This window comes from Myotis daubentonii, chromosome 5, assembly GCF_963259705.1.
Source record: "Myotis daubentonii chromosome 5, mMyoDau2.1, whole genome shotgun sequence".
NCBI lineage: Eukaryota > Metazoa > Chordata > Mammalia > Chiroptera > Vespertilionidae > Myotis > Myotis daubentonii.
This window is the reverse complement of record NC_081844.1, coordinates 93,494,440-93,509,992: the sequence shown is the minus strand read 5'-3', so window position 1 is coordinate 93,509,992 and position 15,553 is coordinate 93,494,440. Positions and strand designations below refer to the sequence as shown.

The 15,553-nt window shown below is 46.6% G+C and overlaps 1 protein-coding gene across 3 annotated transcripts in view; it reads right to left on the bottom strand.

The window, feature by feature from the left end:
* Nucleotides 1–15,553, bottom strand: part of GALNT10 (polypeptide N-acetylgalactosaminyltransferase 10) — a 171,314-nt gene that overhangs the window by 66,503 nt on the left and 89,258 nt on the right. For all 3 annotated transcript variants that reach the window (XM_059698999.1, XM_059698997.1, XM_059698998.1), the window contains exon 4: nt 4,333–4,499. In XM_059698999.1, the coding sequence (XP_059554982.1) occupies nt 4,333–4,499 (167 nt within the window). The remainder of the gene's footprint in view (nt 1–4,332; nt 4,500–15,553) is intronic.

Genomic DNA, 15,553 nt, shown 5'->3' with positions numbered 1-15,553 from the left:
GGAGAGGGAGGTTAAGAGTTCCCCTCTGGGTTCTATGCGTGATTCGTTGAGAACATGGGGCAACAATCAGGGGCGCTGGTCTTCGTTGTCATCGGTGGAATGGGACAGTATCTGGTCTCCTCTCTACCTTATTGGGTGTGGGGATGGCACCACACTGGGTTAATATTTTTGCTCTCTGGAGAAACAGATGCACTTGCAGAAATGTCACTCTTATAAGATTTATCTATTCTTTCTCAAGAACGATTTTATGGGGGTGAGGGGGAGGGTCATGTTATTTTCATCCCTGAGGATAACATTCAGGAAATTGGAATATTAGGAGTGCAAACCATTAGAGTCCAGGACTGGCTGTGCTGGATAATGAGCTCCTTTTAGCAGGAAGTTTGCTCTTTAATACAATGGAAAAGTAATTTATTGAGAAGTATCCGTGGGGACGGAGAGGGGTGATGCACTTCTGCAGATGTTTCAGGTAACCAGCTGAGGCGAGGAGGGACAGGGCTGTTCTAGGAGCCTGCGGATGGGGGTCTTGTCTCCTCTGCAACCAGCTAGCTGTGGCTCGCAGTTAAGCCTGCCCACTGCTGCAGGCCTTGGGTCTCCCACTTGTAAAATGAGCAGGCTGAGGTACAGCTGTGATTTCCACACATTTTAAAGCAACAGAGCTCCTCTTAGTGAATGCTTTTCAGAAACCAAATACAGACCATGCCGGGAGAGGTACCTGAACCCCACCTGCACCTGTAAGGTTCTCCTTTCCCCTCACAGAGCTCCCTGAGGCATTCCTGGGCCCTCACCTGCTCTGAGGTGCATGGTGCCAGCTAGTAGCTTAGATGACCTTGAAATCCTCTTGTCATCGAACAAGGAGAAATGCTTGCTTCTAAACTAGCTGACGCTTGGTTTCTTCTGCCTTTGGAGGGCTGATGCCTTGTGATGCTCAGAGAGGGACCTGTTAAGTGCTGTGGTCCACCCCCAGGACAGCTGATGCTTCAGAAAACAGGTGACAGGGACACAAGATGTGGGCCAGCACCAGTCACAGAAGAAACTGCTGGGTCTTCCACAGCCACATCTATCTCGCTGGCTGAAAATGACCCTGTGGCTAGTGATGGTTTTGTGTGTGTGTGACTATAGCTGCCATATAGTTCCTTCCTCTCTCCTTCCCTCCTCATTCATTCATTCATTCACTCATTCATTCATTTCACTCACTAATTCACAAACAGTTAGTCCTCGTCTGCTTCTAGACCACAAATGGTCTAGTGAGGAAGACTGACAACGAAGAGGTCAACAAATAGCCATGTGATCACACATGCAGCACAGTGACTAGTGGTGGTGACGGGGGACCTGACTGAAGATGGTGCGCATGGTGCGCGAGGAGCCAGCCGTGGGAAGAGCTGGGAAGAGGATGTCCAGGTGGAGGGAGCAGCGCGGGAAGATGCCCAGGCAGGAAGGAGCTGGGCGTGCTCTGGGACAGAAAGCCATGCCGTGTCTGGTGCACAAGGAGCGACAGAGCCAGCGAGTGAGTGCAACCCTGGCTGCCACCGTGTGAGTGCAACCCTGGCTGCCACCGTCCTCAGGAACGACCTGCAATGAGCCTGCTGGGAGCCGGCAGCCACGCCTGAGGGAGGGCTCGGTGCTCGCCCCAAGGCGCAGAGGCGGTTTATGCCGCAGCAGACTGCATGGAATCCAGTAATCACGTGGGCAATGCGCTCGCTTATTTTCCTTTTCACTGTCCGGCTGCAAGCCCTGGGCCTATGGTGGTTGGCCCAGACGGGGAGATGGCGAGGCTGGGAGAGGAGACTGGCAAACGGAAGCATAAGAGAGGGAGAACAAGGCCGTGGTGGAGAACATCCATACCCTCGTATTCCCAAGGACCACGTACAGATGTGAAAACCGAACAGTGAAGAAGGCAGACAGGGAAAAATTGACTCATTTGGAGTATGGTGTTGGGGGAGAGTTCTACAGATACCCGGGACCACCAGAAAGATGAAGAAGTGGGTCCCCGAGCAAATTAAGCCTGAAACATCACTGGAGGCAGACGACAAAAATGAAGCTGCCCCACTCTGGGGACATCACGAGGAGGCAGGGTGCTTTGGCAAAGACAATGATGCTGGGAAAAACAGAAGGCGGCAGGAAAGGAGGAAGACCAATCGCGAGCCAAACTGACTCCCTGAGAGAAGCCATAGGCAGAGCATGGCGGACAACACTCCTTTGCAGGAACACCAGGAGGTGGAGCCAATTCAACAGCACACAGCACAGAGCAAGGGTCCTGGGCTCTGAGTCACAGGCCTGGGTGTCCCACTCACTGGCTGTGGGACTCTGGGCAAGACCCTCAACCCCACTCCCTCGCCGGAGACTCACCATCCCAAGGCCTCCCTCACAGGTTGTTGCCAAGAATAAATAGGATGATGTATGGGCCTGGCGCTTTGAAATGGCCCCCTAAGTGGTGACGGAGCAGGAGACAGTTTAGGTGGGAGGTGACACAACAGAGCTTTGTTCAGTGTTTTATAATTCGCAAAGCCCTCTCACCCACAGAGAGCGGAAGACTGTACCTGCACCTCCACATCTGTACCTGCACCTCCACATCTGTACCTGCACCTCCACATCTCTACATTTACCCCCGACTCCCTCCCCGACAGCCAGACATAAATATCAATAACAATACCAAGCTTGTTTTTTTCTAGTGGCCACTACGTGCCAAGCACCATCCTAAGCACTGTACATATAGTTCAGTGAACAGTCACAGCCCCTGAAGAGGGAAGTACTGTTGTGGTCCCATTTTACAGATGAGGGAACTGAAGCACAGAGGTTAGGTGACTGGGTCAAGGTCACAGACCTGATAAGTCAAAGGACAAGATCAAAGATGTAACTACTGCCAGACTATCTGCTGAAGACCAGGGCTATGCAGACAAGGAGACACACCACTGGCTTCAGTGCACTCACGGACCTCGCTTCAGGGACCCAAGTAAATCTCACAGAAGGTGCTAGATGTTGCTGTAACCATGGTGGCCAAGTGTTAAGGGAACAGAGGGAAAGAGTTATGATCATTCATTCATCAAATGTGTATGTTTGATGAGTGAACAAGGCCAATGTGGCGGCCCCTGCTCTTAGAAGGTACAGTCTAGTAGAGGAGACATACAACCAGGCAATGTTTACCCACATAATGTCTACACGGTATACTTATTTGCAATTTGGTTCTGCCTGTGATAAGCACTAAGAAGGAAAAGTAAAGGGTCCCATGAGGATGAGTGTAGGCCAAGAGTTAGGGGAGGCTTTATGATACTTGTGTCTAGGGGTGTGTGTGTGTGTGTGTGTGTGTATGTGTGTGTGCACACACACTCTCACACACACTCACACAATCCACTGAGGCCTCTGTGCTAAAGGCATGTAATTAAGAGGGTAGCACTGAAAATGGGTTGACAGGGAGGTTAGCTTAATTATTCTGGAGAGCTCTTAGACCCCTCCCCCCCATTCACTAAGTATTAGTGCTTCTACAAGAAGGTGAGCGGATGAAAGGATTTCCTGTGATTTGTTGCAACTGGTGAAACCTCTGATGCAAAGAATAAGCTTGAGGCTACTGGCTGCAGGGCAGTGTGGCCCAGTGGTTGAGATCACATGCTTGGGACCAGACAGACATGGTTTGGTCACATCACCACTTAAGAGCTGTGTGACCAAAAGTAAGTCACTTAACCTCTGAGCCTCAGTTTTCTCATCTGTTAAATGGTGTGGCAGATGCTGTAGGGGACTCACTTAACACCTTCTCTAACCCACTTCTCCCCGTCCTGCCTCTACTAGAGAGACCCCAAACCAAAGCACCCCCATGGCCCAGCCACCCTGGCAGATAGGGGTGCCCAATGCCAGAGTTGTGGCCAAATGTCTCTCCTGAATAAGAAGGCAAAGCCTTGAAAGGAGGAGATTTGTCCTCTTCACTCTTCCTCCTCCTTCCTGAGGCACCGCAGCCATTTTGTGACTACGAGGATGAGGAAGTGGAAAGAGAAGCCTGGTTGGTTCTTTGATGATGATAACCTTGAGCAGCTGTACCAATCCCGAATCTCATTATAAAATGAATGATTGAATAAATAAATAAATGATAAACTACTGTTTATCAAGTTTTCTGTTGTTTGCAGTTTAATGCATTTCTAGAGTGGTAGCAATGGGATAAGGACAGAGCCTACGTCATGGGTTGCCACGAGGACGCAACAAGATAATGTGTACGTGCCAGTCGCAGCAAGCATTGGTAAGTGGAGACTATGTTGGTGCTGCTGAAGGTGGGCAAACCTGCCACCCCCGTGGCAAGTGAGTCACTGGTTGGAGCATGGGGGGCAGGAGCTGGGTGGATGGCCCTACCTCGATCACTGAAGTCATCAACCAGCACAATCTCGGCGATCAGCTCCGGGGGTGAGCGGTTCAGCACGCTGTGGACGGTGCGCAGGAGGGAGGACCAGCCCTCATTGTGGAAGGGGATGATGATGCTGGTGTTGGGAAGCGTCTCCAGGTAGCGCTTGCTGTTGCAGCTAGAGAGAGACATGGGGACAGGAAGAGGACAGTTGTCAAGAGAACGCAGGCTTGTGGTTCGGCTAACTGCAAATCCCCTTCTCCAGCCTTTAGAGAACAAGTGACAGCCAGAGACACCTTTGTCACTGCAAAACTGTCTCCTACTGGCATCCCGAAGTCCTGCCTCCAATCCCTGCGCACATACTCCACAGGGATAAGAATACGAGACCCAAAACGATGCCAGCCAATGCTGATGGAGCAGCACTGGGACCATGCACTAACTCGTTTCAGCCTCGATCATGATGGGAATGTGGTGCCCATCCTCATGACGCCTGTGGAGGACAGCCTGTCAGTAACTCTGTGCCGCCCCCGCGTCGCGTCGCCCCCCCCCCCCCCCCCCCCCGCCTTCCCGCACACTCCTCCCCAATGGAGGACAAACCATTTATGTATGAGTTTGGAAGAATAAACTGGGCCTCTCCCTTTCCCTCCCTGGGCTCTACCAGGAAAGGGCGCATTTTCTCCTCTGCTCTCCACCAGCCCCAGGGTAAGTTCCAGGGTGGAAGGCCCTGCCTCTGTGGGCCTTTAACATCATTATAACACCCAGAAGAATGACCAGAGTCCCTTAATATCATCAAATACCTACTTGGTGTTCAAATTTCCCGGATCTTCTTGTGTCTTTTTACAGTTGGTTTATATAAATCAGCACCAAGACAAGGCTCATATTCTGCCTTTAGCTAATGTGTCTCCTAAGTCTCTCTCTTTTTTTTTTTTAAATTGCAGAATCTAAATGGTGGGAACTTGAGCTTTCAGCAAACAATTCTTTCAACTTTTCTGTATGTTTGACAATTTTCAGAAAGAAATGTTGGGAGGAAAAGTGGGTCAGGGTTCATGAGTTTCAAATTCTCTCTGCTGGAGGCACCATGGGAGGCTGGGGTAGAGGATTAAACTCTTGGGTTCTGGCGGTGAGCTCAGCTGCAGCTGTGTGAACGAACTCCTCTAATTCCGGTTTGGATGGACAAGTCAGCCCTGCTCTTTCCCCTTGGGACTCTGGAATTCTTGCATGTCCCCTCATGCTCCTCCACCTGGCTGGACTCTTTATATCCAGGCTTCATACAGCCCCTCGCCTCCCCTTTCCTCGCCTCTCTCATGCCTTTGATCATTTCAGCCAGCCTTCTCCAGGAGCCTTCTCCAACTTCACTCTATCAGCCTTCAAAAATAAACGGAAGCACTTTTTTCTTAAAAAATCCCTTTCCCTTAACTCAGCTGGGTCCTCTGTGGCCAAGAAAAACAGGTGACATCTCGTTTTCTACAAAAGGTCCTGCCTTCCCTCCAATTTCACAGGAGGCTGGTGTTATTGAAGCAGCATGGGGCGGGCTGAGGGGGTTAGCTGTGATAAATTGCCTGGAGTCCAAGGGGTGAAACACAATAGAGCTATTACCCAGTGGAGAGCCCTGGCTCTCTGAAACCCCAGAGCTGGGCCCCACAGCCTGCCAGTAGGTAACGTAGGAACAGCACCGTTTAATAAGGGAAGTAGACAATGCGACAACAGACTAAATTCACTTCTAATCTAATCCAATCCTGGAACTAAAGATTACCCAGAACTCAACTAAAAGGCTCAGCTTGAATGATCAGCCTGGACGTGTGCCTTTTTTTCTTCTTTTAGTCTCCTTTCTTTTTCTCCCCCTTCTCTCCATCCATCCATCCATGCATCCATTTAATTACTAAATAGGCAAAAAATGGCATTTTGACTTTTGCCATCGGCACTAGTCAGTAGTTTGGTCCCAGCTTAGTAGAGGCTCTTTGTTTAAATAAAAATATTTGTGTGACATGCTGACATGAATCCCTCCAGTGTCCAGCAGGAAACTTAGTTCCACAGCCCAGCCCACTGGCCACCTTTCTGTGGCAAAAGCCCCGGACACCCACCTTTGCCACAAGCCCCGTTTCTCCTGCTCTTTTTAGGCCTCAGCTCCAGCAGATAGAGGAGGTCTGGGGATGGTGGATAGAAGGCCACCACCTACCACAGTGACCCCCACGTAGCAGTCCCCTTTAAGACCTGTCTGCACGCTGTGTATTGAGACCTCAACACTGGCTGGTGGCATACGCCCAGCTCCTTTGTGTGTGGTAAACACAGAGCATCCCTCGCCAATGCCTTCAGACATCAGCCCAGAGAATGTGGTCTCCAAGAAGGGGAAACTAGGGCACTGCTCCCCATGAAAGAGGCTCAGTTTGGCTATGATCAGACAACAATAACCTCTGCCTCCCCACGGTGCATTGTGCCTGATGGTTCTCAAAGCACTCTCCCTTCTCTCTCCTCTGAATCGGTACCAGCCCCCAAGGAGGGGGATGAAAGAGGGAGTGCTCACCCCATTTCCCACACAGAAAACAGAGCCCAGAAAGGTAAGTGACTTGGATCTAGGACTCAAATATACATACTACCTATTTAAAATAACATTTATATGTGTGTGTGTTTCTTGATAAAAGTGGTAACTGCTCAGTGTAAAAGCCTAGAAAACACAGAAAAGCTGAAGGACAACTGATAATGATAGCAGCATCCTGCCCAACGCGTACACCGGCAGCGGACCTCTGCTCTCTTCTCTGAACATATACCTGTTTCTACAACACGACATCCAAATCTTTGTGGGTTCTCAGACGCAGCGTGGCTTCCTGTGCCCATCCTTGGGCAGGATCAGATAGAGCAGAGGGTCAAAGCAGTGACATGGGGAACCTTCCAGCACACGATCTGGATGCCCTCTTGGCCCAGTATTTCTGGCCCAGATGGCCCCATAAAAGAAGCACCTTACAACTAAGACCTGTGTGAAGAACGTTCTGCCCTTTGCACAAGCACTCCCACCATCATCTGGGTCACACACAGCCTGGTAAGGTCCCTACTCGGACAGGGCCAGGTTAAGTTAGGGGTGCAGAGCATGAGGTCAACAAGGCACAATCGCGGGTGTTCCCCACCACACACTGAAGCAGTGAAAGGAGTACAAAGTGAATGTACATCAACAGGGAGAGTTTCAAAAAATGCGAAAATCCAAACTATAGAATCCTGATAAGCAGTTGCAAAATAAGGTGGAAGATGACAACGGTGATAAGAGAAACTACCTGTTAAGGATTCCCATTATGCCAGGTAATGTTCTAAGCTCTTTGGATGGATTAATGTCATTTCATAGTCATAATGCTCTTAGGAGGCAGGTACTGTCATTGCCTCCATTACAAAGAGGAGACAAGGCAGCGAGAAGTTCAGTAATCTGTTCAGGTCAAATAGCTGGTAAGGGCTGGAGCCTGGATTTACACCCATCTGCCCTTCATACACATTATGTTCGTACAGGGCTAATGTGTCAATGCTATTCAGTATATAAGCAAAGAGAACAAACAGATCAAAGCCAAAAATTGAGGGAACTAAGTAGGAGCCTGAAGCCCTGGCTCTAGTGTCTGCTCCGCATGCAACAATGCCAGTCTTCTTGCTGGGCCTTACTTGTCAATAAGGGGGCCACAGCAATGGTAGGGCTGTGTGCCTGCTCTGTATCCCCTCTCCTATTCCTGTCTTCCTAGTCTTATAGTAATAACATCCTGACTTTCCATGGGGAATCTCCCACCCCTCATTTCTATAAGGTTTGGGGGGAGATCCTTGCTTTCCTTGAGGATGAGCAAGGGAGCGTGGCTCAGCCGGTCAGAGCATTGCATCTCCCCAGCCACAGAGATGGGTTCAAGGATGGGCACCGGCAAATTGGAGTAAATCTTTGCTGAGACACTGGGAGCGAGGTAAGCTCTTTTCTGCTGAGACTCAGCATGCGAGGACATCAGTCTGGTCTGCCTGGGGCCGCCATGTAGACTGTCCCCTGTCTTAAAATGATTGACAGAACAGAACACAGAGCCAAGAGTTGGAGAGAGGGGCTCCTGCTGGCATCATTTAGGGACCTGAACCCAGCTATGGCTGAAGTCAAGGTCTACTTCTCGCCTTTTCAATTCATGAGCTGATACATTTTCTTTTCTAAGTCAGCTGGAGTTAGGTTTCTGTCATTTGTAACTAAAAGAATCCCTGCTGATACAACTGGATGCTCTTTAAGCCTTTCAGTCGAATGAATCTGTTTTGGACCTAATGATAGCTTCTGAAGGGCAGAGGCCGAAACTCCTGTTACCGGGAGTGGTCTCCAACCTGAAGGCGCAGCCTCTCTTTCCAGCTGCAGGAAGAGAGCTCTGCTCATTCACTGACTGGGAGAAAGCGGCCTGGGCGGTGGGTGGCGGGAGGCAGCGGAGGACTAGGAGCTGACCGAGCTCATTTGTGACTGAGCGGCCCCCAATTTAACATTCCCTAGAAGATTCTGAACTCTTGGAACACAAAGATGAAATTAATATACTGGCCCTTAAGATGCGCCCTCAGGGCTCACTGCAGGAACACTAGAATATAAAAGAAAAGAAGTCAAAATCAAAGGGAAATGTTACAAAAATCTTCCCTCTGAGTCAACTTTGAAGTAGAACAACCCAACCAGTTCGAAGGAACTATAAAACACATTTAATTCCAACCAACAAACCTGACATTGTGTGTGCCTGGACCTGGGTTCAAATCCTGACCGCCACCCTCTAGCTGTGAGACCCAGGGACGAGTTCCATCCTTTGCTGAGCCTCAGATTCCTTATCTGGGAAAGGGGGATGGTAACACCACGAGGATGTCATGACAGCCAAACAGCCCTGTGGGGGGAGAAGTAGCTGGCGCTGTCCTTGGAGACAGGAGTCAGTGTGGAGAACTCACAGCAGAGCATGCTCCTGACTTCAATTCTCCTGGAGTCTGGGGTGGCCATCCCAGGACAGGGCACGAGGCTTCATAAAGCTTAAGAGATTTGCGCCGAAACCGGTTTGGCTCAGTGGATAGAGCATCGGCCTGCGGACTGAAAGTTCCCAGGTTCGATTCCGGTCAAGGGCATGTGCCTTGGTTGCGGGCACATCCCCAGTAGGAGATGTGCAGGAGGCAGCTGATCGATGTTTCTCTCTTATCGATGTTTCTAACTCTCTATCTCTCTCCCTTCCTCTCTGTAAAAAATCAATAAAATATATTAAAAATATATATATTTAAAAAAATAAAAGAGATTTGCTCTTGTAGACATGTATCCCACTCTTGGAACCCCAGACTTCAGCCAGTTCATGGCTCAAAACATTCTCACTTGCTTACTCTCAATCGTTTGTGTATTCAAGAAATGTTCACTGAGCGCCTAGTATGTGGCACACACTATGCTATGCCCTGGGACCTGGGACTACGATGGGGAGGAAGAAGCTGTTGTTCCCGTCCCATGGGATACAGAGTGAAATGGGGGAGCAGACAAGTAACATAAGCAGTAACAGATTATAATTCTCCCTCATTGCCTATGAGTGTGAGATGAAGATAGACTGAGAACAGCCTGGAAAGACAGGTAGTGAAGGTATCATGAGTGGCGCATCCACATGCCCAGCCCTGTGCCTTGCAGACAGCGAGTAGGTGATGAATGGCTGCTGGGTTGAATAGGAGTTAGAAGGGCCTAGTCTAGTGATGGTGAACCTTTTGAGCTCGGCATGTCAGCATTTTGAAAAACCTAACTTAACTCTGGTGCCGTGTCACATATAGAAATTTTTTGATATATGCAACCATAGTAAAACAAAGACTTATATTTTTGATATTTATTTTACATATTTAAATGCCATTTAACAAGGAAAAATCAACCAAAAAAATGAGTTCGCGTGTCACCTCTGACATGCGTGTCCTAGGTTCGCCATCACTGGCCTAGTCCAACCCTTTTGTTTTCCAAGTAAGGGGGTGAGGCTTAGAGAGGGGATGAGCCAGGCACTGGCTTCCTCTTTAGCACAGCCTGGCTGGAGTCAGAGGAGCTGGAAGATGACTGGGATAACCTGGCCCAGGCTGACATCTTCACGAAGGTCCTTTTCCAGTCAGGCTTTGCTGACAGCCAGCTGCACTCACCTGCTCTTCCCTCTTCTCAACAGACAGGCAGGAGAACCACAAAGGTTTATTAATATTAATTAGGCACCTCTGCACCATCCTTCATCACCAATTTCGCACCCCCTAAGGGCACCAGGGACTTCAGACCAAGCAGTATTTAAAGGACCTTGGTTGTGCTGCCTTTTCTTCCCCTCTGAATTCACATTTTACAAACCCTTTGTTCAGATCACATCTAGTTTTAAGACAGTTGTAAAAATAACAATTTTTTTTAAAAGCCCACAGCAAAACCCAAGTTTCTTCACCCAGCTGTTCCACATAACAGAACCGGCCCTCGTACAGATGAAATAGGCGGTGTATCCCACGGGCTCCAACTTTAAACACAGGCTGCCAGCAGGAAGGAGGGGCTTCGGCAGTCAATCTGGTCTGTGAGGTCCAGGTGCTGGAAATGCCAGCACGAAAGGACAGCCGTAAGGACCACACCTCAGATCCCAGTGAGGTGCCAGCTGCCAGGCAAATGTTAGGAAGAAATGGGCTTTAATATCAAGATTCTTAATGATTCATGAAAGAGAAAAGAAGAGACAAAGGGTAAAGATACATGTTCTTTGTCACTGTTTTCAGAAGCAGAGACCTGGAAACAAGCTGTCTGCCTGTACCTGTCTGCCTGCCAACAGAAGAATGGTTAAATAGATTAGATTCCTGTGGCACATTACACAGTTATTAGGAATGTGACCACAATATATTAAACAAACAAAGCTACTTGTAGAATAAAATATATAATAGTACAGTCATATTTTCATAAAATAAAACCCCAAACCTCTTCATGTATCTATACATGTTGCCTAAGCAAAGGAAAAGCTATAGAAAGCTAAACTGTTACCATCCACTACCTGGGCAGATTTAAGAAGAGAGAGAGGAGTGTATATGGTGGGGTGACTACTGATTTCTCCACTCAAAAAAAGTGCGGAAAGGAGGCTTACAATTAGGAGGGAATAATGTTCTGTTCTCGGTAAGAGTGCCCCTAACCTAAGCTGCTCTGTGCTTGTCTTATCATGCTGCCCTTGATACCATCTTAATGAAGGGAGAGAATTGGTAATCGCCTTTATCTTCCAGTCATTATTCTCTTTTTCCTTAAATCCTTTCAAGGCCAATACCACTTAGCAACCAAACTCATCTCTGTGGCCAATGTTACCGAGTGTCTTTTATCTGCTCCTGGACAAGCGAGGTAAGGGAATGCAACCTGAGTAGTCTGCTGGTTGTGTCCGTTTATCTGGCCAGTCCTGCTTGTTATGCCTGGTCCCAGAACTTTCATGCACAAAGGGTGAGAATTTAAGAATGTCTCCCTCCTTCTCCGTGAAGAATGGGTCTCAGTCTGTGTGTGATGCGGCAGAAAGAGCACATGCCTGGGTCCGTCCAGGTCTGTGTCTTCTTGCCTTCTGGCTGTGTGAACTGCAGCAAAGAGCTGCCCTCTCCCCGCCTCAGCTTGTGCACCTGTAAAATGGACCTAGTGAACCCCCTCAGATACAATTCCAGAGAGGCTGGAATCACACGGGAGTTGTGATAATGTTTTTGTAAACGAGGAGATAATGTCGAAACAGAGAGGATGAAAAGTATTATCACACAAAACCTCCAAGTGGGAACGAGTGAGGCCAGGCTGGTAGAGCACTCCGCACAATGCCTGGCGCACAGCGCTTGATAAGTGGGAGCCGTTACTATTGATGGAGAGCACAGCTTCCATTTCTATTAGACTAAGAAAATGCATCTGTTTGCAGAGATGATAACAGAACCACAGGCCACACACCAGTGTACGTGGAGGTGGGCTGGTTTCCACCTAGCATAAATCGTAGGGACACATGCCCATGTGATTTTTAGTCGGCAGGCAGCCATTTTTGCTTGTAAGCCATTTATCTCTGCAATTTCAAGCCAAGGGCTGAATTCATTGAAACCTATTTTTAAAATTACAGAAAACAACTTCGATTTGAGAAATGTTATTGGCTGCCATTTTATTTTAAGGCATATGTGCACCTTTAAATCCCAATACTAGGTCTGATGGATCAATAACTGTTGTCTTGGAAGAAAGACTGCTGTTCAGAAAGGAGTCGTTTAACTTAAGAGAGCCTTACGAAGTCTCCTGAAAAGTCGGTGATGCTACAAAAAAACCCCAAACCCAAACAAACCTGGATTTTTTTCCTTTCCCAGCTCACAAATCATTCAGGCTCCAGCCCCTCTTTCTCTCCCTCTCCCACTTCCCATGCAAATGCCTGGCTAACAACCTGCCCAACTAGGGAGTCTGTATCAGTCACATTCCTGGGCATGTCTGGGGCGTTCATCTTAAACTAAAGTACTCCATCGTAAGTGTCAAACAAGCTTACTCCACCACGAGATTTAAGATAAAACGGGTAAAACTGCTAATATGTAAAAAATATGTCGCCCAAGCCTATCTCTGCTCTATGGCACTGTGTGTGTGCGTGTGTGTGTGCGTGTGTGTGTGTGTTGGCAGGGGGAGGGGTGGTGGATCTGGGTGGAGACTCATCATTCATCTCCACGCAGATGGCAGGCTCTGCCCTCACTGTGACCTGAATACGGCACACAAATGTTACAGGCCATACCACAGACCACAGCTGATTCTGGGGCTTTTTTAGATTTACTATCTGTGTGCCTCAGGCATTTCTTGCTATTCTAGGAAAGCAAGTTAATTAAAACCACAATAAAAACACAGCAACTCAGCAAAGGATCCTGTTACTATTTCCATTTTTCACAACACAAATGGCATCATTCGTCCAACTGCCTACTTGACATCGTCATTTGGATCTTTAATAATGTCTTAAACTTTGAAAGCAAAATCTTGATTTCCCCAAAACCTACTCTTCCCAAAGACTTCCTTCCTATAAATGGCAACTCCTTCTCCCAGTGGTTCTGACCAAAAACCTTGGTGTTATCCTTGACTGTTCTCTGTTTCCTCATAGCCACACCGTCTGGAAAGAAATCTCGGCGTGTCCTTCTTCAGCATGTATCTCTCTGCTATCCCCCCCCCCCCCCCGCCCCCCGCGGTCTGAGGCACCGGCATTGCTGTAATATACTCCTTAACTCTTCCTCTGCCTTCACCCTTGGCCGCCTACAGTCAGCCTACACTTAACACAGCAACCAAAGTGATTCTTTGAAAATGAAAATCAAATCATGTTGCTCTCTGCTCAGAGGCTCCCATCTTACTCACGTTGGTAAAGAGATAAACCCACCATGACCACCCCCAGACATGTCTCCAGCCCTGCTTCTCATTGCTCTCCTCCGGGCTTCTGGGCTCTGTAAGCCAAGCATGATGGCCGCAGGGCATCCTCTTTAATTTTCTGGGAGAGTGTACAGAATGCGTGTTATTTCTCAAATTTTTGGTAGAACCCACCAGTGAGCCCATCTTTGTGAGAAGGTTCTTAACTACAATACCAAGTTGTTTGCTGGACGCAGGGCTATTCAAGTTAATAGTTTCTTCTTGAGTAAACTTTGCTCGTTTGTGTCTCTCAAGGAATTTGCCATTTCATCTAAGTTGTTGAACTTACAGGCATAAAGTTGTTAAGAATATTCCTTTATTATTTTCTCAATAGCTACAGAATCTGTAGTTATGTCACCTCTCTGATTCTTGATATCAATACTTTGTGCCGATTAGTCTGGTTAGAAGTTAATCAATTTAATTGACCATCTCAAAGAACCAGCTTTTGGTTTTATTGATTTTTCTCTATTGGTTTTCTATTCTCTAGTTAACTGATCTCTGTTTTGATCTTTTAAAGTGTCTATTCTATTATTTTGGATTACTTTCTTCTTCTTTTTTTAGTTTTATAAAGTAGATACTGGTGTCATCAATTTGGAGACCACTCTTTTCTAATATAGGCCTTGAATCCTACAAATTTCCCCATAAGTACTGCTTTAGTGACATCCACAAATTCTAATATTATTTTCTTTTCACTATGATTTGGTTCAAAATACTTTCTAGTTTTCCATTTGATTTCTTCTCTGACCCATCTGTTATTCATAAATTAGTTACATAGTTTCCAAACATTTAGAAATTTTAAGAGACTGTTACTGGTTTCTAAATTTTATTCCACTGTGGTCAGAGAACATATTTGGTATCACTGGAAACCTTTTAAATTTATAGAGACTTGTTTTCTTGGTTCCAGAATATGGCCTATCTTGGTAAACGTTCCCTGTGCACTTGAAAAGAATGTGTGTTCTGCTGTTAATGGGTGGAGTGTTCTATAAACATCAGTTGGGTCACATCAGTTGATGGTGCTACTGTTTAAGTCTACTATATCCTTGCTGATTTTCAGTCTACTTGTTCTATGAATTACTGAGAGAGAGAGGAGTGCTGAAATGTCATATATGGCTATGTCTATAACTCCTTGAAGTTCTATGAGCTTTTGCTTCATGTATGAATAATCCCTTTATTATTATGAAATTACCTTCTTTATCCCTGGTGATAGTCTTTGTTCTGAAATCTACTTTGACTGATATTAACATATAGCCAGACACTCTAGCTTTCGTTTGACTAGTGTTAGCTTGGTAGATAGACCTTTTGTATCCTTTTACTTATAACTTATTTGTATATTTATATTAAAAGTGTGTTTGTCACAGGCAGCATGTACCTGAATCTTGCTTTCTTATCTAATCTGACAATCTCTGCCTTTTAACAGAAATGATTAGAGCATTTACATTTAACATGATTTTTAATGAGGTTGGGTTAAGTTCTATCATTTTAGTACTTGCTTTTGATTTCTCCTTTTGGATCTGTGTTCCCCTTTTCTGCCTTCTTTTGGATTAATTGACTATTTTTCATGACTCCATTTTATCTCCTTCATTGGCTTATTAGCTGTAACTCTTTGTTTTGCTATTTTAGTGCTTTTAACTTATAAAGTCCACCTTCACCACTTCACAAGTAGTACTAGAACCTTAAAATAGTATATTGTCGTTTCTCCCCTCTAATCTTTATGTTGGGATACATTTTACTTTTACTACGTTTAAACTCAACAATATACTATTATTTTTGGTTACAGAGTAAGATATCTTTTTAAAAGATTTAAACAATTAGAAAAATAGTATATATTTACCGACATGGTTACTATTTCCAGTGATCTTCATTCTTTGTGTATAAAGATTTCTATT